The sequence below is a fragment of the Delphinapterus leucas genome, chromosome 16 (assembly GCF_059928025.1).
Source record: "Delphinapterus leucas isolate spDelLeu-1000000601 "Yukka" chromosome 16, BTC_Dleu_Yukka2, whole genome shotgun sequence".
Lineage (NCBI taxonomy): Eukaryota > Metazoa > Chordata > Mammalia > Artiodactyla > Monodontidae > Delphinapterus > Delphinapterus leucas.
The window spans coordinates 73557501-73585026 of record NC_143144.1 but is presented as its reverse complement, the minus strand read 5'-3'; the positions used below and the strand labels follow the sequence as shown (position 1 = coordinate 73585026).

Here is a 27526-nt window from a genome sequence, read left to right as displayed (position 1 = left end):
TTCCAAGTGGGGTTCTCGTAGACGCTGCAGACCCAGGGCAGGTTTTCTCCGGAACGCGCGTCCGGGTGTCCGCGGCGGGGTGGAGAGGGAGAAGAGGGTGCAGGAGATAGCCACAGCGAACTCACGCAGCCCCGCACGCCTTCCCCCTGCGCATCCTGCGGCGCCGGCCTCCGCGGAGGAAGGCGAGGGACAGCGGCGGCCGCAGGCTAGGCACGGGTTGCGGGCCCAGGTGCCACCGTGGGTGCCTCCTACGTCCCCACCTCCTGCCCCCGGGGTACCGGCCTGTCCCCGCCCCTCCGCCTGCCTGCAGGTGAAGCAGCCAAGGCCGCTGAGTAGGTGCGTGGGGATGATCTCACCCGCGCGCTCCGCGCCAGGAGGAGGAGGAGCGGGAGCAAATCCAACTTCCGGGTAGTGAAGCCGCAAGCCACCGGCATCTTGCTTTTTCTTCCCCCTCCCCCCACTGTACCCCTCGCCTCTCCCTCCTTTCCTTTTATTCCGGGCCCCACCTGCCAAAATGAACAGCTCGGACGAGGAGAAGCAGCTGCAGCTCATCTCCAGTCTGAAGGAGCAAGGTAGGCGGGCGTGTGGCCGCCAGGTGCGGGCAGCCGCGGCCCATGGGCGGGGACGGCTCCAGGGCGCTGGCTTTGCGGTGGTGGAAGCTGGGCGGGAGGTGTTGCGGCCGTCGTAGTCACCCCCAGTAGCTCCATCACCCGTGGAAAAGCATTCTCCGCGCCCCGCGCGCTTTGGCGAGCTCGGGGCAGAGGGTAACGTGCTTTGCTTGTGCCTGGGAGTGTCGTGCCCGGCAGGGCGGGAAGCGCTACCCGTTGGTCGCTTTAGCCGGCCATGGGGGTTGAGGAGAAGGGCCAAGGATTTGGCGGGGACGAGGTCCCACGGTACCACCGTACACGCGGGGGAAGCGAGTGGGGCTGGTTATTTTGGAGAGGCGGCGGTTTAGGCAGCTCTGCTGGCCTCGCTCCCTGGCCTCGGCCCCCCCTTGCACGTTGGCGCCTGGGGCGCTGCTTGACAGCCTTTCCGAGCTTTTCATTCTGGTTTGGCCTAGTTCCTCTTTCCTTAGCAGCGAGGATTTGCAGGCCATGGTGTGTTTTATCGCTTCCCATTTTTAGCAATTTATTTGTCAGTGAGGCAACACCCTGCCTATGCGGGGCTTCTTGAATTAGGACTTGGCTCTGGTTCGCAGGAAAGCCATGTACATGCATTTCTGCATTGCCTGGTAACTAGATAAAGAACTGTTTTTATCTCTTAATAAAGAACTGTTGTAGTCAGTGATTTTCATCACTTAACCACACTTCTGAACAAAGCCAAATTAAGATCATATGTGAACCTAACACTTTTTAAGTTTAAAATTATTATTACCCTGACCAAAGGTGGCCTGAGAATATGGGTTAAGAAAGAGGAACCATGCAGATTTAGGAAGTAAAAATGTGTAGGAACATGTTTTCCTGAATAACTTGCTTACATGGCCGTATAGTGGAAGGGGCCCCGCTCTGTGGCTAATCCTGGTGTTTAATCCCAGCTCTTTCACTTCTCTTGACTTTACTCACCAACTCTGTGAACTTGGAAGAGTCTCTTCCCTTCCGTGGGTCTTATGGTTAATCAAGCCTGACCTGACTAGGCGCAAGAGCTAAACCAGATGATTTTATGAGGTCTGTCCAGTACTGTGACCTGTTGCTCCTTGAGACCACAGACATACCATTCGTAAGGGTATTTTGATCCCTCTAGAGTCCACACTCCTGGAAACAAATCTCAACATGACTGTTTAGTAACTGTGTGACCTTGGGGAAATTATCAATATTTAACTTCTCGAAAATGGACAGAACACATTCCTCTGTGGTATCTAGCATCTAGAAAGTGCTGGATAAATATTAATGGCTTTTGCCTTCTCACGTACTGTCAACGCCCATCCTAGATTAGTCTAAGGTCATAAAGTCACAAGAATCAGTGAATCTAGTGGGTGGGCAACATGCCTTTATCTGGAATTTCTCAAATGTTTTAGTGAAGGGCTGGATTTTATTAGTATTTTATTCCTGATAACACTACCCCCCTCACCCAACATAAAGACTCTTAATTCATATTCTAGACTGTTGGAGCTTTCATTATTGGTAATATCTGTCAGTGGATACCAGATCTTTTGATGGATGGTCAGTTTTCAAATAATGTTAAAATTTTAAATTTCACTTTTTTTCATTATGTATATAATTTCAAGGATAATTTAACAGTGCAGATAATCCACAAGTTATTTGTATTTGATTTTGGAACACATCTCTATCTCTGTGTTGGATTTGAGACTTGAGAAAAACGGACGATTCTTAAGTTTCTGGTTCTCCAGTTATGTTGGAAAACAAACAAATCCATGCATTAGTATTTTTAGAGGATATATTTCCTCAATTTTGAGGCTGTCAAAGGCAATAGAACAGTTAGACTTTGAAATTTGTGTTTCTTAAAGCGTATACTTTTTTTTTTTAGGATATTGAGTCTGGTTACACAGGTGTTGGGGTTTTTATCAGCCCATGGTGTAATTTTTAAACATTTCAAACTTGGGGCATTTGTCAGTGGATCATAGACTGTGATAGCAAGTGACTTATTTCAAGAGTATTTAATTGCTGTTTAACCTACGGAACTAACTGGGAGGCTAGGGATTTGAGGTGGAAAACCTGGCAACTAGGTGTTTGGGCTCTTACCAATATTATGATCAATTTTGTAAGCCGGTGTGTGTGATTTATTTTTAAAAGTAGACAGTACTTTTTACATCCTGTTTAACATTGTGAATAATTCCACTACTATTTAATGTGAACAAGAAGAGCCATTATCGATTAAATACTCTGCTTTTCTTTTTTTAGGCTGAGTAAACCTATTCATTTACTCCTTTGACAAATACTAGGTACCTGTCATATGTGATGCCCATGTGCTGGGCACTGGGGGAAGAGATGGTGAACCAGACAGACAAGTTTATTGTCTAGTAGACAGTCATTAATCAAATAATCATACAAATCAGTTTGTACAATTAAAATTTTTTTTCTAGGATAGATTCTTAGGAATGGAATTGTTGGCTTAGAGGGCATATACGTATAAAGTTTTGCTAGGCATTGCAAAAGTGCCCCCCTCCCCAGATGGCTGTACCAGTTCACATTCCCCCCAGAAGTGTCCATTTTCCCATGCATTGGTCAACAGTAACCAACAGCAGTCTTTACTAATTTGACAGCCTGACAGGTTGCTTAATTTTTGCCAATCTGATGAACAAAAATGGTACCTTTAAAAAATTTGTTTCACCTGGTAATTAGTGAGGTTTGGAATCTTTTTACATGTTTGTTGGCCATTTAGGTTTCATCATATCGTTTCTTCCCTGGTGTATTTTAAGTCTAAAATTTGAACCCATTCCCCAGGAGGGTGTTCAGAAAGAAGGTTGCCATCAACTCTAAATGGCAAAGCTGACAGCAGCCTTCCCTAATGTGAAGTCTTTAGTGGTGTGGTGAATAAGGTTGCTTTTGACAAAAGTTGTGAAATGTAATGACGGAGTCTGTCATAATATGAACAATCTCTAATTTATACTTAACATTCCCTAAGCTCTATGTCTTATAAATCACACCCACTTCTGAATTACTTCAAAACATTGTATGTTCCCTTCTAGTGAATGGTATAATTAGCTATATTATGTCTTTCTAGAAAGTTATATTATGTCCCTTTAAAAAAAATTAGCCAGTGTGCGATTGCTTATGTTCAAGCAGATGTTGAGGTAATGAGGTAATTCTCCTTTTGTTTTTTTTGCTGCTTTATTTTATTGGACTGATTGACATCTTTAATGCACTGAGAAATGGCAACTTGCGATACTATTTCCAATGCATATGTCCTAGCTTACTAAAGTGGACATTTTCCTTACAAAACATAATACAATGTTCAGAATTCTGTTGGGAAATGATAGACTTAGCTCAGCATTTGTTTAAGGTACATGATTTTCTTTGTATTTCATTCAGCCCACATGCATTGAATATTCATAGCCAGGCACTGTGCTAGGCCTCAGAGATATAGAGATGGAAAAAACCTTGTCCCTGCTGGTGAAGAGTTCCTAGTTTAGAGATGGTGGTAGAGTGTCTAACTAGCCTCATTTGGGTCATGTGTTTAAAGTCCTTTGGCCAGGGAAGGGCAGGGCACCTTGATTGGCAGCCTCCACAAAGACCAATGGATTGGAGTAGTCCAAAAAAGACTGGTGTGCCACTACCAGAAGGGGGGAAGCGGGCTAGAAAGACACAAACAGCAGATGTCCACTAAACTGTCATCATAATGCCATGGCATTTGGATCTTGTTGAGGAAGTTTTGAAGAGAATGATTGCCACTTAGCAAAAAGGATGTGCTAATGTAAGACCAAAACAACAACAACAAACAAATAAAAGTTATGGGCTATTCTTGGACTGACACTATTTAAAATGGTAAGATAATTGGTTTTAAAGCAAGGTAACCTTCTTTCATCTTGAGAGTTGGTATCATTTTCTCCAAGATTATTGAGCTAGTGCTTAAGGTTCACATGGAAATTTAGTCAAGTTTATTCTTAGAACAGAGTTAGTAATTAAAAGAGGCTTCCAGTGTTCCCTTGGCTTCCAGGTTAGGAAGTAGCTAGAGCATTATTTTGACAAAAGGGTCTGAAACTGTTGTCTACCACAATGACCCTATTTATCTGGAAAAGCTGAAGCATTGTCAATCTCGGGTCCATACAAAGTCAGTCAGTAGAAAGCCGTTTGGGACTAAATGGTTGCCTTGGTGTCAGGTGCAAACCTGGCTTTACACCACTATTTTCCAGGTGTGGTACAGGGACTAACTGTATCTGAACAACCAGGGTACATATGTACTTACTTAGTTACCTCTGAAAAGGCTGGTAAATTTATATTTCTTCATCTGGTTACATTTTTGTAAGATTTGTATTTAAAATTTTTTGCTTTTAGAACAAAGTATTACATGGATTGAGAAAACTGCACAGAATACAAATGAACATCTCAGTGAATTATTTTTAAAAAGCAAGTATGTTTCTAACAACGCTTAAATCAGAACATTTCCAGAAGCCCCTTCATAACCCCTCCAATCACTATCACCTTCCTCTTCCCAAAGATATCCAGTGCCACCAAAGATAAGTTTTGCAAGTTTCTGAAATGTACATAAATGGAATCATACAGTGTGTGTTATTTGCTTCTGTCCTCTTTCACTCATTATGTGTGTGAGATTTATCAGTATTGTCCCATGTAGTTATAGTTCGTTTGTTCGCATTGCTGAGTAGTATTCCCCTGTATGAACATACCAAAAAAAATGTAAGCTAATATAGTGGAGATCAGGGGTCAGCAGACTTTTTCTGTAAATGGCAGAGATAAGTATTTTAGGCATTGTGGGCCATATGATTTTTGTAAACCAGAGTATTAAAAATGCATTTTCCTAAAGTTGGTGAGCCACTGCCAAAGAGGCCCCAGTTGGGGTGACCCTCTGTGAGATGGACATTCAGCATGGCCTGAGGAACTACAACTTCTAGTCAGAATTTCACTATTCACCTAACACTGCCGTTAGGTAGATCAGTCTTACTTTTGTTTTTTTTAAAAATTAAATTAAAAAATAAACATATGCTCACAGAAGAAAAAAGCATATGGAGTAAAAAGTACAATTACCTGTTCCTTCTAACTCATTATTTCTCAATCTTTATTTCATTATACTCTCCAAAGGAGTCTTTTTAGACATTTTTTCCCCTAATCACTTCCCCTCCCCATGAAATTTTAATACCACTGATACACTCTGCATCTTTTTGTGTACTGTGATCCTTTGGAGAGCTACAGGCCATTGTCATATCTAATATTTTTTTCCTCTTTGAGGATGACCCGTTGATAATGCATGTTCTAACCCCATTTCCATTTCTCAAAGTTACCTACTGTTAACCTTTTGTTGTATTTCCTTCTGGAAATTGTTTGTATGTACATATATATTTGTCAGTTAATATATATTATAGAATTCATACCACTACATATAGAGTTAAACCTTTAAAAATTGATCGCATAATGTTCCCCGTATGGATCTCCCGCAGTGTAGTTAATGTCCTCTGGAAAACAAACTTCTGTATTTCTATTTTTTTTATTAAACATAATGCTTCTGGCAATAGAGAAGAGTTGGAGACATCAGTATGAACTCATGTTTAGCTTAATATAGATACCGATGGTTACATATAGAAATATTTACAGATGTGTATATACGTATTGGGTTAGTATACAGGCATTTATTTCCTTGCTCTTTCAGCTGAGAGCCTAGGTGTACCAGTAACAGTGAGCACATCTAGCTCCAGAACATGGCTTGTAATACCATTTTCCAGTAAAAGGAACAGGGCTCCTGGGAGAAATGGCTGATTCTAGGGCTGGAGTGTCTGGGGCAGGATATATACAAGATGAGCCTGGAGTATCTTGTAGTTACTAGAAAGTAAGGAAGTGCTCAAAAAAATGAGCCCACAATGATGGGGATATGTCAAAGAGATATAAGAACCAACTGAAAGAACTTCCAATGGCCAAAGATGGAACAATTTGAACAACAAAATACTGGATTATAACCCAAAGTATAAAATAAATATTCATGAGTCCATACTGATATAAATTAATGAGAAGAGACACATCTTCCATGCAGAACAGTTCCAAATAATTTATGTATCCTCCCGCTCAAAGGGCTGTGGAGCATAATGCCCTGCTCTGTAAGTGTGCGGTGTGCGTAGTGACTTCCTTCCAAAGAGAGGACAGTATGGAAAGGGGGGTAAATAGTAACTTTAAAGTGGAGAAACCTGACAGACATTATCTCAGTTAGGTGATCTAGGTCAACTTCAATAGTGATTTAAGTCATGTTGATAGTATGTACCTTTGATGTGAGATGATGAAAATGGCACTTCACCTCTGTGGTCCTCCCCTAAAAACCTATAGCCCCAGTCTCATCATGAGGAAAACATTCCAGGTTGGGGAACATTTTACAAAATATCTGATCAGTGCTCCTCAAAGTTATCAAGTTAAGGACTTTTTTTTTTTTTTTGCGGTACGCGGGCCTTTCACTGTTGTGGCCTCTCCTGTTGGCGGAGCACAGGCTCCAGACGCACAGGTTCAGCGGCCATGGCTCACGGGCCCAGCCGTGAATCTAAAGTTTATAAAACCAAAATTTATTCAAAACAGTAATGCTGCTTACATCCTTTGTACACATATATCTCTGTAAGTGCAGCTGTAGGAAAAATTCTGAGAAGTGGAATCGTTAGATCCAAAAAGTATGTATATTTTAAACTTTGTTGTGCTGTAGATTTTATTCTGTAGAGCTGTTAACACAGCCAAGCTTTGCTTTAAAATGTAGAAGGAACACTGCTTTTTTCTCTGCTTCCCATGTTAGCTAAGCATTTTATTTCATTTATTTTTTATTGATGTGTCTAAGCATTGTAAACATTAAAACACGAGTTCTGAATTTTTTGTTTGGTGCAGTGAACAGTAATATATTAGGATCCTTTTAGTTACTTGATTCTATCTCAAATTCTCTATGGCACAAATCAGGGTATGATTCTGAGATTGAGATTATATATATATATGTATATCTCAACATATATGTATGTACATATACATACACAGATGTGTGTGTATATATATATATATTTGTTTTAAATACGGCTTCGAGGAGCAGTTTTAGATTACAGAAAAATGGAGCAGAAGGTACAGAGAATTCCCTCATCTTCCCCCTCCCTGCCCCCGTTTTCCTTTATTATTATCATCTTGCATTAGTGTGGTACAGGTCTTAGAATTGATGAGCCAATATTGATACATTATTATTAACTAAAGTCCGTAGTTTGCATTAGGGTTTATTCTTTTTTTTTTTTTTTTTTTGCTGTACGCGGGCCTCTCACTGCTGTGGCCTCTCCCGTTGCGGAGCACAGGCTCCGGACGCGCAGGCTCAGCGGCCATGGCTCACGGGCCCAGCCGCTCCGCGGCATGTGGGATCTTCCCAGACAGGGGCACGAACCCACATCCCCTGCATCGGTAGGCAGATTCTCAACCACTGAGCCACCAGGGAAGCCCCAGGGTTTATTCTTTATGTTGTACATTCCATGGGTTTTGACAGATGCATGACATGTACCCATCATTACATTATCAAACAGAATAATTTCACTGCTCCAAAAATTTCCTGTGTTCTACCTGTTCATCCCTCTCACCTTACCCTGGAACTCCTGGCAACTAGTGATCTTTTTACTGGCTCCGTAGTTTTGCTTTTTCCATAATGTTATGTAGTTATAATTGTACAGAGTATAGCATTTTTAGATTGGCTTCTTGCATGTAGCAATATGCATTTGGGCTTCCTGCATGTCTTTTGTGCTTGACAGCTCATTTGTTTCTCTTTATCACTGAATAATACTCCATTGTATAGATGTACCGTTGTTAGTTTATCCATTCACTTGTTGGTGAACATCACAGTTGCTTCCAAGTTTTGGCAGTTAAGAATAAAACTGCTATAAACATTCATGTAGTGGTAGGGTATGGGGGAAGGAAATAGTCCTGTGATAGGGTCTCTGTTTTTAAGTGAGCCTGTGCCCCAGAGCTGTGACTTTCACAAGTGCTTCTCAGTTCCAGTTTTCCCTGTCCGTGAGACAAGAAGGCTACAGGTGCTGGAGTTGGTTTTTACCTTCCCTTTAATCTGTTAGGCTCTAATAAAATAATTTCTCTTGAGGGAAGGTCTTGTTATAAAGAACAGAATGCTCTGGGCATATTTCGTGATGGCTACTTTTCCCCTCCCCTGCCAGAAACAGTAGGGAAATTTTCTCAGTATTCACTGTGAGGACCTGGTAGTACTCCTGGAGTTAAAACTCAAAAAAGTGTTGGGGCTTCTTAAGATCGGCCCATGCCTAGAGTTTTTAACTCTCAAACTTGTTGGAACTGAGCCTCTAGCAATTTGTTAGTTACAGTTTAGATTTTTTTTCCTATCTTGGCACATGAGGGTGTTTCTGCACCTTGGCTTCTGCTCCAGTAAGTTGTGATCCTCTGTATCTGTCTGAGTGTATCTCTAATTTTTGGAGTCGTGATTTGCCCTGTGACTTCAGTTCTCTCATGGATCCAAGAAGAGTTGTTGATTTTCAGTGTGTTAAGCTTTTTTTGTTGTTGTGAGGACCAGAGTGTCGGCTTACAAGCTCCTTACATGCCAGACCAGAAACCAGACTTATATACATATTTTAAAGTTCTCAGTTTCCTTCCTTTCTGGTGGTTAACTTGAAGTCATTAATATAGTTTGTTGAGATTACTTCTTAAGCATCATTAAATCATTAACACTGTACTGTGTGTTCTGTCAGGTGAAGAGTGAATTTCAGGTTTGCTATAATTTCTTTTTAGATATGAAATCTCTCACCTTTGTTTTTTGATCAGGTTTTCCAGCAGTGTTTCCCTGGCTTTTCTAATGCTTTAATTAACAACTGAGGTATAAACAACTTCTCTTTCTATCCTGGCTTTAAGAGCAGAACCTACTGGGATGTGTGCAGAAGTGAATAAGGTCCTAATTGAACATTATCTGTTATGACTTATGTCCTCATACCCCATTAGTAAGAGATGTTTCAAGGCTCCATGAGCCTCAAAGATGTAAACTCAGTGGATGAGAATATACATTAGAAGATCTCATGAGGCAGTGTTTTTCTGGTTACATTTGATGGCTATTTAAAGCTTCATTTTTATTAAGTATCTTGTTGTAACATATGATTTAAGAGGCCCTTTTAATATGGGGAGGAAAGTATGTGCTCTTTCATGATTTGTTCATGTGAAGACCTAGATCCATTCTTCCTCCTTCCTGAATTTAACACACATTTATCAAGTGCCTACAATATGTCAGGCATTGTGCTAGAAGAGGGCATCTGGATGCATAAAGACATAGTCTTCAACCTAGAGGGTTATTTCTGGTCTAGTGCTTTAGCACACTGCACACAGTAGTGCTCATAACTGTTTTGTACGTGGATGACCTTTAGGATCAGTAGACTGGTTCTGCTTCCACCATTCCTTACTGTGGGATTTGACCTTTCTATGCATTTGTGTCTTCACTTTTAAAGGGGAGATGTTAATATTTGGCTTAATTGCTCTACATCACAGATTTATATGAACCACTCATTTCATTCAACATAGGCATAGACTCTGCGCTTTGTATTCTGCTGAGTGTAAGGTATATAGCAAGGAATTGAGTGGGAGAAAAGACAAGAAAACAGACCTGTGTTCAGACAACTTATAATGTTGCATGTAGATGCTCCAGTAGAGATCTATGAACAGTATACTTTGGTAGTATATTAGAAATATAAATGCTGATTTTTGCCCCCATTATATGGGGAGAGTTTCTTAGAAGAAATGACAGTTGAACTGCATTGAAAAGGAGGAGGTAGGGAAGATGCGGAAGGGAAGACCTTGCAGGCAGAAGGGAAAATATTTGTAAAGACACTTGGGTATGAAAGGTCTTAGCGGGTTTAGGGGAGCATTGGGACTTTGGGTATGATGGAGTGAGTGTGGTCTCTGATTGGGGAGAGGAGAGGAGAGTGGGGTTCCCAGGTGGTGAAGCTAACATCTTTGGTGGTTTTTAAACACGAGAATGAAATAAGCAGGTTTCTTTGTTACAGTGCTAACTAGTATCTACCTTGTAAAGAATGAACTTGGCGTAGAGGGAAGCTAGAGGCTAGATGAGAGGGTTTTGCTATTATTGAGGGTCAGAAATAGGGCAGAGATACTGGCGATAGAGGAAGGGCAGATTGGAGAGACATTTTGAGATCTGAGCAGTTGATGAACCTTTGGTGGTGGGGGAAAGTGGGGAATCAAGGGTGATCCTGAGGTACTAGCTTGAGAACTAGGTAGATGATGGTCCTGTATACAGGAAGTAAGAGGTTTGGGTGAAATGGAATTGATGAGTTCACTTTCTAACATGTTGAGTTTGAGGTACTTGTAAGGTATGTGGACAGAGATGTCCAGAACTGTGCTGTTCAGTAGAACTTTCAGCTGCGATGGAAGTGTTCTGTGGCCACTAGCCACACGTAGCTATTGAGCACTTGAAATGTGGTGAGAGCAGGTGAAGAGCTGAATTTTAAATTTTATTTAATTTTAATTAATGTAAATGTAAGTAGCCACATGTGGCTAGTGGCTCCCATATTTGACAGTGCAAGTCTAGACAGTGTTGGTTGGAAATACTGATCTGGAGCTAATGCTAGGATAGGGTGGTTAAGCTTCCTGGGTCTGAGAGGTTTTCAGGGGCACTGGACTCTAAATTGCTGAAACTGCAAAAGGCCCAGGCAAGTTGATTGTTGCTCACCCTAGCCAGAGGTGTTATTGGCCTGTAGTTCTGAACTTTAGTTGTCATGTTTCTCAAACAACTAAGTCTACTCAGCTGCTTCCTGGGATGGCTGTGTCATGGTTTGCAGCTTGTAAAGAAAATTCTCTTTCTTGGCCTTAGTGGGTTAGAATATAGAACCAGCATGATTCTTGAAGCACATGCTTTGCCTGATATTCTCTTTGTTTTCTCCACATTTTCCTTTTTCTTCCATTCTATACTCCTATGTAGTGAGTCCCCTCTTTGGCTGCAAATTAAAATCACCTGGGGTGCTTACCTCTTAAATACGGATGTCCAAGGTCCACCTAGTTAAATGAGAATCTTGGGTTGGGCGTGAGTGGAGAGGAGGCTAGAGAGCTGTAGCATTTAAAAGCTCCCCTGGTGATTCTCATGTGCAGCCAGGATTGAAAAGTACAGCTTCAGACATGCTTCCACTTCTTTGCCACCTTCTTTTTTTTACTACAACAAACTACAGTCGATCTTTAACCCCCTCTCTCCTCCTTTTCTTTGGTGGAAGGTAGTAGTACTTAGGATTTCAGAGATTTTCTGCTCTGCCATCTTTCAGGCCATGTATCACCGAAGTAAGCCTGAGACCGAAGGCATTAGGGAGCAGCCTGATCTCTTGCTGTATCAGTAATGATAACCTTTGTTTAACATGCATCCAGCATTTAATATGCCTAAGCACTCTTGTTGCATGTTAGCTCACCTACTCTTAATAAGAACACTATGAGAGATGTACAGTTATTATTCCTATTTTCCAGATGAGGAATCTGAGACGCAGAGAGTAACCAGTTTGCCCAAGGTACCTGGCTAAGTTAAGTGCTTGGGCTGCACTTTTAAATTGCTGTGCTGTGTGACTTTACAGTATAGTGAACTATGCTATATCTGTAAATGCAAGGGATGAAGTCTTCCCAAGCTGCAGATGTCTTTCACATGACAGAGAATTGGTCAAAATCATTTCTTCTTTTTTTATTAATTCAAAATTTGGAGGATCTCTCTCATTAAATCACTTGAGTTTCACAGCTTATGTTAAAAATTTTTGAAACTGTGAGCCAGCTGTAAAACGGTAAGGCTTTCTCTGTGACCTTTGGCATTGCCAAAAGAGAAGAAGCTGAATAACATAGGTCATTATAGTTTTTACCAGTTTTGCTAAAGATGTGGTTACACATGTTTTCACTATGATATATGTGAATATTGTTTAGGGCAGTAATCTTGGTTTTTTTAAATTCAAAGAAATAAAAATATAAGTAAATATTTTTCGTTTATGCCCAGTTCCCCAACTGCCCCTTCCCACTACCAAATGGTTGAATTCTTCCCATACTTTTCCTCTCCTTTCCCTGTACTTGGCTTCATTTTTTTTTTTTTTTTAAGTTGCTTACAGTCACGGAAAGCATATTTTCTGTTGTTTCCATTAAGATATGATAGGTAAAGATTCATAATTAATGCTTTTCATAAAGACCCAGTAATTGGGAGTCTGTAGTGTTTCGCCTGGATTCTGTTGGCATTATAATGGAAGAACAGTGTCGGTATTTTTAAAAAGGCCTTCATAGCCGTTATCTGGTGCTTTAAATAGAAAAAAAAATTTCTTACTGTCTTTTTTTTTTCTGTATGTCTGTAAAGTAGGTCATCAGGAATAGAGTGGTAAATCAATTCAGATTTTTCAACTTTATCTAAAGATACTTCTAAATGTCAAACGAAAGCAAAGTCTCTCAATAAAGTATTTATTTTTTGAAACAATATTAGATGTAGTAATAAGATTTGGGACCATGACCATAGACTACCTAATGATGTAAGTGCGTATTTTTAGAATCTCTTAGTTCATGTTTCTTTTTGTTAGAAAAAGGAGGGGGAGGGACATTTTATTGAATTTTCAGAACCGAGGACAATTTATTTCATACTCGTTGGTTGGGGTTTGTCTGATGGAGGCTGATAAGGAGCTGGTGTGCAGAGGGCTTCATTCTGTGATCAATCAAATCTTTTCTGTTGAAACTGTAATGATTTTTAAAAGGGCTGTATCTTTACATGTATACATTTAGCTATTTTATGGGCTACCTAATTTTCAAAGATTAGAAAATTTTTTTCAAAAAAAAGATTCTTTTTTGAGTGTGGCTTCAATAAAATGTTCATTAATTCTTATTTAGATGGTTATGAAGTGCTGATAAAACTTCGGGCCATTGATGGTATAGTCTTATAAATATTTGTTTATTTGAATTGGATTTTAAGATTTCGGTCTGGTCATCATAGTAACTATTCTAAACCCTTCAGATCCCTGTTGAAAGGAACAGCATATACTTTACCATCTGAATTGTTTTGGCAGTATTCTCTGCTCCAGTGGTTAGAATCATACACTTTGGAATTAATGACCAGACTATATGGAATGTTCTTGAAACCACTGGTTTCAGATTTTTAATTGATATCTTCAGGTTCTTCATAGAAATAGGAAGCTCTGTTTGTCTTTTTTTTTTTTAAAGAAAAACTTAGCTTTTTGTAGATAAATCCCAATGAAAATTTTTTAAAGTAAAAGTATAAAAATCCAAACTTGATTATTGTCTGGCTCTCTGGTGCCAGTCAAAATGCTGGTCTGGGAGTGGGCAGCGGTTCTGCTGGGTCCACCTTAGACATTCTGCTCCATCATTAGTCCTAAATCAGTCTCTTTCTTCCCACCATACACTCTAAATGGCACATTCTCAACTGTGAGGCTATCTAAAAATGGTGCTTTGGCTAAGAGATGAATGTGGGAGTTCAGCTTGCTTTTCTGGCAGTGGAGGATTTTAAGTAGAAAACTGCTGCTTTTCCCACATAGCTGGAAATAGTTCCAGATAATTCACATATTTTTCTAATTTAGTGAAATGAATCTGGCTGGGATCTGGTCATGGCTTGGCGGTTGATGATCTTGCAGTGCCTGAAAATAGTTGTTCTTAGCTGAATGCTCATAGCAGAAACTTTCCCCTGTGGATAAAGAAGATATGTGACATTGAGTTTATTTTCTGGAGGCTAATCTTAAATAAACCTGTGATTACAGCACCACAGACTAATCTTGCTGGAAGGAACTTCAGGGACACCAACCTGTCACAAGTGCTGAACATCAAAGATGAGAAGTGACTTGTCATAGGGACTTATGGCTCATAGGTCTTCCTAATGACCCAGGAGAACTGAAATTCGGCTCCGTGGGCTCACATCTGCTCTGGTCTCTTCTTCTTCCTTATTCTTAAAAGCAGGAGCCCTTCTTCTGTGGCCTCTTCTCCACCCCACCCGGAACCTTGTAAATAGACAATAGGGGTTAGTTGGGTTCCCAGGTTTTCCCATAGTAAACTTTTGATAGCATTATAACATTGCTTTCCTTTTTTTCTTCTAGCAATAGGTGAATATGAAGACCTCAGAGCAGAGAACCAGAAGACAAAGGAGAAGGTTTGTACTTTACCCTTTCTTTCCTCTCTTACTTGTGTAAAAGCCTAGACAGCATGGTGCATTGTTCTGCCACCAATTTCAGCTAAATACGAATGAGAGTGGTTTTTTTTAATTTCTTTTCTCCTGCATGTGTGGTTCAGGCTAATATCAACTCCAGGCTCCAGATGGTAAAGAATAGCAGGCATGCCACAGTGGGCGCTGCTCTGGGAGATTAACTACACGGCTAAATGTGCAGCAAGGCACCAAGCCAAGCAACTCAAGCCCCCAAGAATTGTACTTTTTCCAGCAGTCAGATTTGGGATTCTAGTGATGGAATTGAAGGCCTGAGACATTTACCTTTTGGGTTGAGACATATTAGATCTGGAGAGAACTCTTTGGAATTAGTCATTGGTGTTTAGCTCAGATGTTTCCCTAAACCCTTTGTATGTTTGCTTCCTCTAAGTATATGAATAATCTATTGGAAGTTGAAAAACACCCAATGTGAAGATGGTGAAGCGTGGTGAATATTTTCCTGGGCTCTGGCAGTTTTATTTTTTAACGGTTAAATAATTAAATTCTACTTACCTTTATGTCTCTGGACATATCCATTTAAGATTTATGAGTGTTTTGTTTTGTTTTGCTGTACGCGGGCCTCTGACTGCTGTGGCCTCTCCTGTTGCGGAGCACAGGCTCCGGACGGACGCGCAGGCTCAGCGGCCATGGCTTACGGGCCCAGCCGCTCCACGGCATGTGGGATCCTCCCAGACCGGGGCACGAACCCGTGTCACCTAGCATCAGCAGGCGGACTCTCAACCACTGCGCCACCATGAGTGTTTTTTTAACATACATCTTTTTTTCCCTATAAGTTTAGGGAAGGGACATACAGAAGGGAAGGCTAAAGAAAGTAGAGGGACTGAGTAGAAAATGAAAAGGAGAGAGAGGGGGAACTGTCCATTATTGTTATTTAGATATAAATGAAACTTATTTTAAAAATTTAAAATTTCTATTTTTAGAAATTTGTTTGATAGACCAGATATTTCAAAGCATAACATCCATGGTGGAAAATTAATAAGACAGGTCCTTCGTGGTTATGAAAGAAGGTACACATCATTATGCAACCTTGTCTTTAAAATTTCAGAGTAAGAGCTGTAATGAAAATTGGCAGTGAGCTAAATATTTGTAAAACTTGTGGCACGTTTGTGGGTATTTATTGAACTCTTAAAAATCATATTTAACTTTTTTACTCGTGTTAATTTGCTACCTATATAGATGTTGGTGTGGTGGTATTAATGGTAAGTCCTCTAGTTCAAAGCACATTATAATGGATTTTTAGATCGTTATTTTTCACCCACGTTTCATGCTCCTTTGCTCATTTGTAAATAAATCTTTGGTTTATTTTTGAAATAAAATTTTTATTTAAAAATTTATTTATATTTGAAATTTTAAGTATCTTCCCTTCCTTTCACTAGGCAATTCAGGGAATGGTGGGTGGGGTGATGAGAATATCTGTGATAGAAGGTGGCTGGTACATGCGTCTCTAATATGGTAAGGAGGTCACAGAAAACAGTTTGACAAGATTTCTAATTCTAACATAACCACACAAAATCACAGATGTCCCGAGGATGCCAGCAGGTGGGGAGTATATGCTTAGATCTTGGGTCCCTGTTGTCCCATAATTTTAAAGCAAAGCTAATGGGTGAAGCTTATGCCAGATAGCTTGAGCCTTTTTCCGTAAGATACCCAGCCATCTTCCAGCTCTAGGAGAAGGAGCCAAGACGTTATCAGTCAATTGAGTCTCTTCCATATATGTTCCTGGTCCAAGGGGGGAAGAGCAAAACAAGTTGGAAGGGTTAATTCAGGAGAACTCCTTGGTTTAACCTGGAAGATAGGAGGAGGGAAAGCAAACAAGTGTCTTCATTTGATGAAGAAAGAAGGATATAGAAGAATGTGAATAACATAAGAGGAAAGAGAGTAAATTTTTTGTTTTCTCTTATCCTTCTTTAATCCTTGCTTACTTGTAGACCTAGCATTGCCCTAAAGATAGTAGATGTTCTATAAACATCCGTTATTAGTGATGATGATGGTTGATTAACTGCGAGCCACTTTCTGCAGTGAGTTTTTATGTGAACCATCTGTTATACAAGTGAACTGTAGGTAAGATGCATTTGGCAAAACAAGGATTAAAAATTACCTTAGCCCATTACCTGTTTACATGTTTCTCTACACAGAGTATGTCCTGATACTTTTGTAACATCTGTATTGATGTGCTTCTGTACTTATTCTTTAAAAATAACTATTAACAGAAATGGGAAGAAAAGAAATGAAAGCAATATGGAATGCTGTGTGGTTGGGTAAAACAAAATAGGATGGTTTTAAGTTTACCGCACTCTGTTTATCTTGTGTTAAAAGACTAGTAGGCTTATTACTGCAGATTTTCCCCCGAAATGGGGGCTGTATTACAAAGGAGGGAAGCCTATAATAAAAGCCTTTTTAATACAGCACAGAATGAGTAAAAGCAGCTTTAGTTCTGGAGGTGGTAAATGGAGAACACCATTTTCTCTGGCAAAGCACTCTCTGTGCCTGGCTGTGTGAGCTTTGTCCAGTCCCCATCAGCAAATATTCATGGCCATTCTTACCTCGTGACCCCAAACGAGTTCAGTTAAATCAGTCAAGGATAGGAATCTAAAGTAAGAGTCTTTTGCCATAGTTAATTTGATGTGGGGAAATTTTGCAGAAGTGTAAGCGACCAGAAAAATAAATGGCAAGTTTTTTCCTTCTGTGTGTCCACATTAAGTCTAAACATCTTTGTTGTCAGGTCATGAACCTTATCAATGGGAAGAGACAGTGGGTGTGATTCCTTTGGGTAGATCTTTTTATGCCCTGTTTAGAATCTTCTCTGTTGAGACAAGTGGTAGGACATGAATTTCCTCAGAACAGGTGGTTGCTTAAGAGACTGTTTTTTTAAGAAGCTACTGTGGGTCATGTACATTCCCTTATCTCCCTTATCTGATGCTCCAAACAACCCTGTGCCAGCTCTATTTCACAGAAAACAGGACCTCAGGGCTTAACAGAATCTAGATTCAGACAGGGTATTCTAACCAAAAATACTCAGTTTGAAGCAGGTAAACCTAGGGGATCTAATTGACTTTTTCCCCAAAGCTCTTGGTTTTATTCTTAATTTTTTATTGTTAGCCCATGAATTTTCCACAACAAATTATCAGACTCAATACTTTTCTGGATCGTTTGTCTTCATCATCTGTTGGTTTGTATTTAAAAACTGAAAGTTAAATATCAAATCAGTCTTACATCAGAAAAATTCTCAGCGTGCGTGTGCCTCTGTGTGTTTGTGTGTGTGCGTGTGTGCACATGTGTATAGATTCTGACATAATGCATTCCAAGGGTAAGAGTAGGAGGTTTGAGAGGGTGGGCCAGTGTTTTAATGATCTTTTCCTTTGCAGTTCTCCCTTTTTAAGAACAATATAATGCTGATCATTTTGTGTTTTTTATCAGTGTCTTTGAGGATGGAATCAGGATCTGAGTTGATAAGGAAAACTTTGCTGAATGCCTTCTGAGTACTGGGATATAAAGAAAAATATACGAAGGTCCCACTCTAGAATAAAACTACTCTAATGAGGGACGCAGGCAAATTGACAAATAACTGTGATAAATTGTACATATAAGTGAATGCTTAGAGTTTAGGGGTGGGATGGGAAAAGAACAAAAAGACAAGGTTCCTACTCAATTCCATGTGACTAACTCTTATCTCTTAATGCTTGGATTAAATGTGGCTTACTTTTTTTCTTTCTCTCACAAGCAGAATTGTCGCCTCTTTGTAATGAAACATCTGTATACTTCTTATGCACTTACCACATTTTATCAACCAAAATTCATTATCAAAATATTATATAGGGTACATGTAAGATATCTGGGTTGGATTAAACTGTAAAAGCTTCAGTTTTGTTTTTTTTAGACATCAAGATAGGTGGAGATTATGGAAAGGGTGCTACTTATTTTTTGCCCAGTTTCTAAATAGCATTATCAACAATATGTTAAAAAGTGAGAAGGCCTATCACATTGAAGTCAACAACCCTTCCAAATTATTTTTGGGATAAAGAAAAATAGAGGACTTGTATATTTTGAAGTCAACCAAATGAAGTTTTACTCTGCTTGTGAAGCAATCATCATATTTAAATGTGTTAGTCATGCTTCTACAATTGAAGGGCATTCTCTTATGACTCATTCAGGATCTTTGTCATAGCTGTTTGTGGTTTTTTTCCTATATGGTGGGGGCAAAGCTTTTTTGAGCTTTTAATGGAATAGCTTTCACATTTCTCAGAGTGGTGGGGGCAATGTGGAGTGTGCATAAAAAGAAGGAAATCTGTAGAATAGAAGAATGTCTGCCTTTGAACAGTAAGTATTTATGTTTAATTCTATGTTCCGAGATCGAGTTTTGAAATGAATAAATGTTTAAGTGGCTGATTAGAAGTCGTTTGGGTGAGCTACTGTAACACTGCATCAGGCGGTTCTGTCAGCTTGCCAGGAACAATGAATGAAAAGGGAATGAGACAGACACTTTCCAAGACTTAGGTTTCAAGAAGCAAGATAGATGATACTGTTTGCATCTTGGCTCAGTTGTCTATTGTTAAAATTTCTTCATCTTTTGTAAATTTCAGAGGTGAAGGTCCCAAAGTATTTTATTTAAAAAAAATCAGTAAAGAAGCCACTTTAAAGAGCAAGATATGCATCCATTATGCTAACTGTTCATGCATAATACATTCACATACATGCAGTTTCTTTAGAGCAGAGTGGCAAGTGGTTGTGCCAGAGAAAAAGTAATTACTTAGCAGTTTGAAAGTGAAAATGAGTCTCTTATTAACAGCAATCTATCCAGAAACAAAGAGCAAGGATCTCTGTTCTGATGACATGTGTTTCCATCTAACACACAATACCTAGAATTTGGAGAATGCTGTAAGACAGCTTTAGGGGACAGCTACTACTTTATTGCCTGTGAAAATTGGAGGGAAAGAACTTTGAATTGGAAGAAAGAACACTACCAAAAGAGAAAGAGAGTGAAAAGAATTCCATCCTAGTGGGAATGATTTAATTTATTGTGTTCTTTAAGGATAAGCACAGCTGAGTTCTAGCCAAACTTACATAGGTGGAACAATAGAATTGTTGATTTTTACTAAAAATGATTTGATGGTCCTCGAACTGCATCACCAAATATTCTAAAACAGGTAAATATGGACAATTCTGATGCTTTGCCTGTTTAAACTTTTAAATATTGTAACTGGACATAAAAGGAATGAAGTTCAAGACAAATAAGTAAAAAATGGTGTGGAGTTGAGACCTTTTCAGACTTAATGTTGTAGCCTCTGCTGTATGTTCCTGTAGTGCAGTACTTCTCTCATTATGGCAAGTGTTCTTATAAATTGCTTGTTTCACTGTTGATCTTTCTTGGTTGATCATAACTTTTGTGAGAGCACATTGCCTATTATGTTCCCCACTGTACTTTCTCTGCTTAACATAGAACCTGTATGAATAATTTGTTCAATACTTGGAGGAAGGAAATAAAGGCATTCAGTGATTACAGTAGATGCCTGCTTAGAAGTCTAATTCAGTCAACTGTATGGTAGTTGTCTTTGTGTAGATTGCCTACTCTGTTGCTGTCCTGTGTATGCAGTGCATGTGTGTACTTCTTGGGCCCCACACTGGCCTTTCTGTAGGCTGGCAACTCTTTGTTGCATTTGTGTGTCATGGAGATAAAAATGAATGTTTATGTTAGTGGAAGTTAGACACAATTCAGAATATTGGGGGTTTTCTTGCATAAAATATACACACAGCAAAATATAAAGATATCTTAGTACCTACAGTTATCTGTGCTTCTGCTGAGCCCCATTAAGCAGACATTATAGTACAAACAGCAGTTGGATGATATGCGAGGCAGAAAGAACAGAGCTGCCCATTTCGGTCAGGGAGAGGGGAATACCAATACACACTGGAAAGACTTTCCTTCACAAATCAGTCTGCCAATGCTTTGAGATGCTGGTTTAGTTTCAGAAGCCAGGTATCTGCCTGGATGAGCCTCAAGGAAGAGTTCTGGAAAACAGCCAGGGCTTCTAATACGAAGAGCTTTCAAAAGCAGCAAGGCTAACCTCCCGCCAATTCACCACTTCATGAAGAGCCAAAATAGAGACTCTAGAATTGATGTAATGTGATCCAACTTGCTTAAAGCAGCCAGCACTCGTGCTGCTGGGTTCTACCCCAGCCTTGAGCTACAGAGAATCGTTGAGCATCGTAATTAAGGGACGTGGGCCCAAGAACATCTGTTGCTATTGCAGTCTTCACGAGCAATTCTCACACAAAAAGAAGCAGTTTCTACAAATGATGCAGCTGCGTGAGCAGGAGAGAGGAAGGGGTAGGATGGGTGAGGGGCTTCTGTGGGACGTAAAGATACAACGTTCTTCCAAAAAGGCCCGGAATCTTTGCTACTTTCTCTCTGTTGGTAGATCAAGAGAAAGGTTACAAGATATTTTTCTGGGTTCATCTAAAATGATGAAATAAGTAGATGTTTGGATTTCTGCTTAGTAAACGTGTACGTCCTTCATATTTTGCTCAGCTCTGGTTGGAATAAATAAGTTGCTTTTGCAGCATGTGTAAATCCCCGCCCCCCACAATACACACCCCTTTCAGTATCCATAGCAGATGGTAAATTCTGTGGCTGCCAGTTCTATCATAATATGGTTGCAGAAAATAGAAAGCACAGCAACATGAAGACCTCTGATAGAACACAGCTGGTGTTGGGAGACTGCTTCTGAATCTGCTGGTGATGACTATAGAGTTAGTGTGAAAGCACATAGCTGGACTGTAGAAACGTGTTACTTGAATGTTGGGATAAGACTGTGATGTTGAGACCTGTTATTAACCAAAGCATGTCTACCTGGGCCTTACGAGCGAAGAGCATGGCCATGGGTGGGCAGACTGGCAGGGTGGTGGGGAAGTACAAGGGGAACAGGTACCACATTCTAGAAAATGAGAGGAGCGTTCCTGAAACAGCTGGCTAGCACGCTCATGAAGTGTTAGGTGTTACACTATCTGGTGGGGGAAGGATCTCATAAACGTATTTGAGAATCCAGGACTCTATAGAGTGTTTAGAATTTTAAACACCAAAAGACAATAAATACAATTTACATGTGAAGTTGGGACTAGAAACTGTATTAGACAGAATTACTTTTTTACAGAAGTTAAATTGACACAAGAAAACTTTAATGAAAGGATATGGCTTTTCCTTTAGAAAATGGTCCTGCCTGACCCCTCTTGTGGAGGGTCTAGGTCAGTATTTAGTAAATAGCTTTGCTAGTTTAACACCGTGTACTCGTTTCATGTACTGTAGCCAGAATGGATTTACCCAAATGAACAGAGATAGGTTTTTAAAACTAAAACTTTTAGAAAGTTTCAGTTCCTGAGAGACTGACATACAAAACTGAACTGCTTTCTTAATTTTTTTATTTTAAAAATATTTTAAAAGCATAGAAAAGGGCAGAGAATAATATAACAAATACACACCTCACAGAATTAGCTTATTTTTTTTGAAATTTAAAAAGAAAAAAGAATGCTACAGATAAAACTGAAGGTCCTTTGTGTCACCCAGCCCTAGACCCCTTCCCCTCCCTATCTTTTAAGAGGCAGCTACTGTTATGTATTTTGTGTGTATCCTTCTAGTTCATGTTTTTATGTTTTTATATATACCATATGTATTGGGAAATACACAGATACAATATAAATATATAAAGTGTTTTTGTGTGCTTAAGGTATCATTTGATATATATTCTATAATTCCTTTTACTCAACATTATGGTTTCTGAGGTTTATCTATGTTGATACATTTAACTTCAGTTTATTCATTTTCATTTATAGTGTATTATATGGATATACCATGATTTATTGTTATTATAAATGCAGAACATGTTTGTATAGATCATTTTGTACACATTGCTAGAGATTCTAGAATCTAGAAGTAGAATTGCTGAGTCATAGGGTATGTACAATTCCAATTTTGTTAGTTTATTTCCAAAAGTAGTTATGCTAGTTGACATTTCATCTGCAGTATGTGAGAGTATCCTACATCTGATCCCAGACTTTTCCAGCTTTTGCCAGTCTATTAGATGAGAATATCACTTACTATTTTAATTTGGGTTTTCCCAATTATCAGTGGCATCATAATTTTTTAGCCATTGACATTTGAAAATAAAAATATCCAAAGGTGTGAAATCCCAAAAAATATATCCCAGATGTGTTTTTCTGACATGGTAGGATTAAAATATAACTTTGTTCATATGGTCCTCTTAGTATAATAGTATTCCCACACAATTAAAATTTTAATTATCATTCTAATAGCTAAAATCACTTTTTAAAGTTTTAGATATTTTTGATGAAAATCTTCCTAAAATGTGTTTTACTTCCTATTTTGTGAAAATCGGGGTGAATTGAATTCAGTGCTCATAATGAATGTTAGGTTTTTAAAAAATTCATTAATGTCTACAGAGCCAGTTTAGATACTTGTTTCTGTACCTGATACCCTAAAAGATCCTCATGCTTTAATAAGTTATTTTTGCCTTCCCTCCTTTTAATTTGCTGCCGCCTTCTATTCAGAATTCTAAGGATACATGGATGGTTTTTTCTTGAGTGAGAGAGTGCATGGGACGTTGGGCAGCAGTTTGCTTCCAGGCAGTGGTCACTTCCAGTGTGCCCCCAGGGTTCTGGATAATTGAAACTGCGCAGTTTCAGGAATCTGACCTGCGGATGAGTGGGGTTTTTACTGTGTCAGCAAAATACCTACTTAAAAAGAGGCACAAATATTCTCTTAAAGAATGAATACATTTTAACTCAAGGATGTTAAATTGGTCTGTTACTGAAGAGATAATGAGCCTGGAAGGTGACTCATTATCTTAGAACGTCTGAGAAAATTGGCCAGATACAAGTGGTACAAATATCATGCTGGTGAGCAGTAACAAATACCATGTGGCCATTCATGCCTTTTTTTCCCTTCGTATATTTTTTTCTTTTTAAAATTATTCTATTTTTCTTCTTTTTTATTGAACTATAGTTGATTTACAATATTGTGTTAATTTTATGTGTAGAGCAGAGTGATTCTGTTGTATGTGTGTGTGTATTCTTTTCCATTAGGTTATTACAAGATGTTGAATATAGTTCCCTGCGCTATACAGTAAATCCTTGTTGTTTATCTATTTTATATATAGTGATATGTATCTGTTAATCCCGTACTCCTAATTTATCTCCGCCCTCTCCCTTTTGGTAACCGTAAGTTTGTTTTCTATGTCTGTGTGTCTGTTTCTGTTTTGTAAATAAGTTCACTTGTATTATTTTTTAGATTCCACATATAAGTGATATCATATATTTATCTCTGTCTGACTTACTTCACTTGGTATAGGAATCCCTAGGTCCATCCATATTGCTGCAAATGGCACTATTTCTTTTTTATGGCTGAATGATATTCCATGGTATACATATCACATATCTTCTATATCCATTCATCTGTTGATGGACACTTAGGTTGCTTCCATGTCTTAGCTATTGTACATAGTGCTGCTATGAACATTGGGGGTGCATGTATCTTTTTGAATTAGAGTTTTTGTCTTTTCTGGATATATCATTAATGCTTTTTTAAGATTTTTATTTTTTGTTTTCATAAAATTGTTTGCTCTTTCTTGTCTTTCCAAATTTATGATATAAAGTTAACATTTCTGTTTTTTTCTCATTTCAGTGTGACAAAATTAGGCAAGAACGAGATGAAGCGGTTAAAAAACTGGAGGAATTTCAGAAAAGTATGTAAGCATTTCAGTGGAATTGTTCTAACACATACAGCTGTGCTTTGGGATTATGTGGGTAGACGTGTACCCTGTGTTTAGTTGCTGATGCATTGGGCATCCAAGAAAGGAAGAATTGTCTTCCTATTTGCCCAAAAAGTGCTCTGGCATTACTGTGATTTTTAAAGAAATGGATTGAGCATTATTGTTTCATAAGTATGTTATTTATATATATATATATAAAACACAGTTTGTACTTGTTATAAAAAATTTTACTATACAGAACAGTTAAAAGAGAGCAAATTTGTTATCTTCACTCTTTGAGAAAAGCCAACATTAGTATTTTATAGTCTTTCTTTCCTGATCTTTTATCTGTGAAATATATGTATCAACAAAAAATACAGTCATGCTTTGCATTCAGTTTTATAGCCTACTCTTTTCAGTAAACAGTATATTATAGTCATCTTTGCATGTCAGTAGAGATATGTATATCAGTTTTTAGTGTTGCCCATAGTATTCTATTATATGATAGTACCGTAATTTATTTAAACAATTCTTCAGTGATAGATGGATTACTTCTGGTTTTTAGTAATTATCAATAATGCCATGACAAGTATTCTTATACATACATTTTTACAGTGGTCTGGTTAGTTCCTTAGGTTAATTTATGGAAAAGGAATTCTAGGTTTACAGAACTATACATTTTTAGGAGTTTGAATGGTTGAAATAGCCCTCTCACCAAGGAAAGTTATATTCCCACAAAAGCTTTAATAATCTTCTTAATTTTTGCTATGTTATTTTTTATGTGATGTAAATCTGTTATTACTTCATCCCCTAAAATAGAACATATCTGATCACACTCAGAAGGATCAGAAGGAAATAAGTCACGGGAAAGGGCCAGACCTTAGCAGGGAGAGTGACCCTCCCCCTTAGAAGCAGGGCCTTTGTCCATCCTTCTGCAGATGCCGTGTTAGTCAGGTTGTTTGATTATATCATAAAGCGTTGACTTGGTAACTACACCGCAAAGCATTTTATTCTTGTTGAAGGTAAAGCAGCTATAAAAATGCAGCATTATAGTGAAATTTCAATAGCCAGTTTATTTCAGGTATCTGGCTGTAACGAGGAAAACCAAAAGGGAGTATCTTTGGTGGCCAATATGCTATGACAGAACTATTTTTTATCTGTGAATGTGTGGATTGTAGCTGTTTAGGACCTTCTCCTTCCCTAATGCAGGATTAATGGGACATTCTTACACTTGAACCGACACTGGGTTACAGCTTCAAGAGTTATACCATTGACATAGTTACCAGTTAATGTGTTTGAATTAGTTATTGATATTGGATTGGCATACTCTGTGCAGTGGGAATAGTTCGAATTCTTATGGTTGGAGTTATAAAATGTTTTGGTCCAGGTAGGTAGTAGGGATTTTACCTCTTGCATTATGCAGAAATGGAAGCAACTTCCTACCAAATCAGCCTACCTTTAGAGTAACATGTGAACTTTGCTTTCATCTACCATTTCTCTTTTCCATTTCTCTTCCTCTAAATACCTTTGATAGTTTTAAAAATTTACATTTTTCCTTATGAGCAACTCAAAGCTTGAAAGAAATCATCTTTATTGTTTTCATTCAGTTTTTACCTTTACTACATCAACCTAATTTAAGTTTGGATGGCAGGAAAACAGAGTATTAACTCTTCACTCAGTCTCAAAAGAACAGAAAATGGAGACTAAGAAAACTTTAAATATTTGTTAAAAAATTGAGTTAAACGGTTCACGACTTTAGAACATAGAGTAGAATTTCAGATTTGGAAGGGAATGAGGCAGTTTTCACCAGTAAAAAGCACCATTTGGTGTGAATCCCTGTAGCCCTGAGCAATTCCTTCATTAGTAAAAATGGAATAAATGACCCTACCTTATAGGCTGTTCGAGGATTAAATGAGATAATCCATGTAAAAAGTGCTGAACACAGTGCTTGGCACTGTAGTAAGTGCTCAATAAATACTAGTTGCGGGCTTCCCTGGTGGCGCAGTCGTTGAGAGTCCACCTGCCGATGCAGGGGACGTGGGTTCGTGCCCCTGTCTGGGAAGATCCCACATGCCGCGGAGCGGCTGGGCCCGTGAGCCATGGCCGCTGAGCCTGCGCGTCCGGAGCCTGTGCTCCGCAACGGGAGAGGCCACAACAGTGAGAGGCCCGTGTACCGCAGAAAAAAAAAAAAAAAAAAAAAAATACTAGTTGCTGCTACCACCATCTCATTTACTGCACCATCCAGGGCTTGACTGCCCTTCAGTATTAAGAGTTTGTTTCATTTACCTTTCATGAATTAGTTTCTGAACACCAGTCTCCACATTTGGACAGCTCCAGGGGAAGGTTTCTTTTGGTACTAAGTTGAAATCTGCCTTCCTGTAATGTTTACCTAGTTCTAGTTCTGGTTCTCCAGGTGTAGGAAGAGCAGCCGAATGAGGGTCAGGAAGAGCTTTGTTAGGCTGTTGGGATCAACTCTTCCTAGCCTGGCATACTTTTCGTAGCTGGTTTTGCCCACATTTCCGTGTGATTCTTGGCCCTCTGCCAGCTCTTCCCGAGCCTTTCTCCTGTCTTTCTGGACGGAGTACACCGCTGACTGCATAGTAAAGCCGTGTTGCCTAGAAAGACAGATTTCTGTGAAAGGGAAAGTAAGTAAAGTTCTTTCATGTCTTTTAGGCCACAACGTTAGATCCCCTGCTCTGTTTTAGTGCCTACCAATTTTCCTGCATACCTGCTAGCTTTCATGGCTGTTTTCTCACTACATGAAAACCTTTCTAAGTAATCTGATATTGCACGAGAACTTATGGTATGTTTGCCACGTATACTTTAGAGATATCCTGCATGTAAATATTGCTGAGAGTTGGCTGGATGGAGAGGAGTTTTGCTCAAGAAGCAGCATCATTGGTGATGTCATTTTTAAATATGAGGAATTAGAAAAGAACATAGAAAATTGAAGT

The 27526-nt window shown here is 39.1% G+C and overlaps 1 protein-coding gene across 2 annotated transcripts in view; it reads left to right on the top strand.

Moving 5' to 3' along the window:
* The first annotated feature begins 322 nt into the window (after window positions 1–322).
* SHTN1 (shootin 1) overlaps window positions 323–27526 on the top strand; it is a 104558-nt gene continuing 77354 nt past the window's right edge. Inside the window, exons 1-3 of one of the 2 annotated variants that reach the window (XM_022568660.3) lie at window positions 323–572; window positions 14690–14742; window positions 24506–24566. In XM_022568660.3, the coding sequence (XP_022424368.1) occupies window positions 515–572; window positions 14690–14742; window positions 24506–24566 (172 nt within the window). In that variant the 5' untranslated portion in view covers window positions 323–514. The remainder of the gene's footprint in view (window positions 573–14689; window positions 14743–24505; window positions 24567–27526) is intronic. The other variant, XM_022568658.2, reaches the window with a different exon arrangement.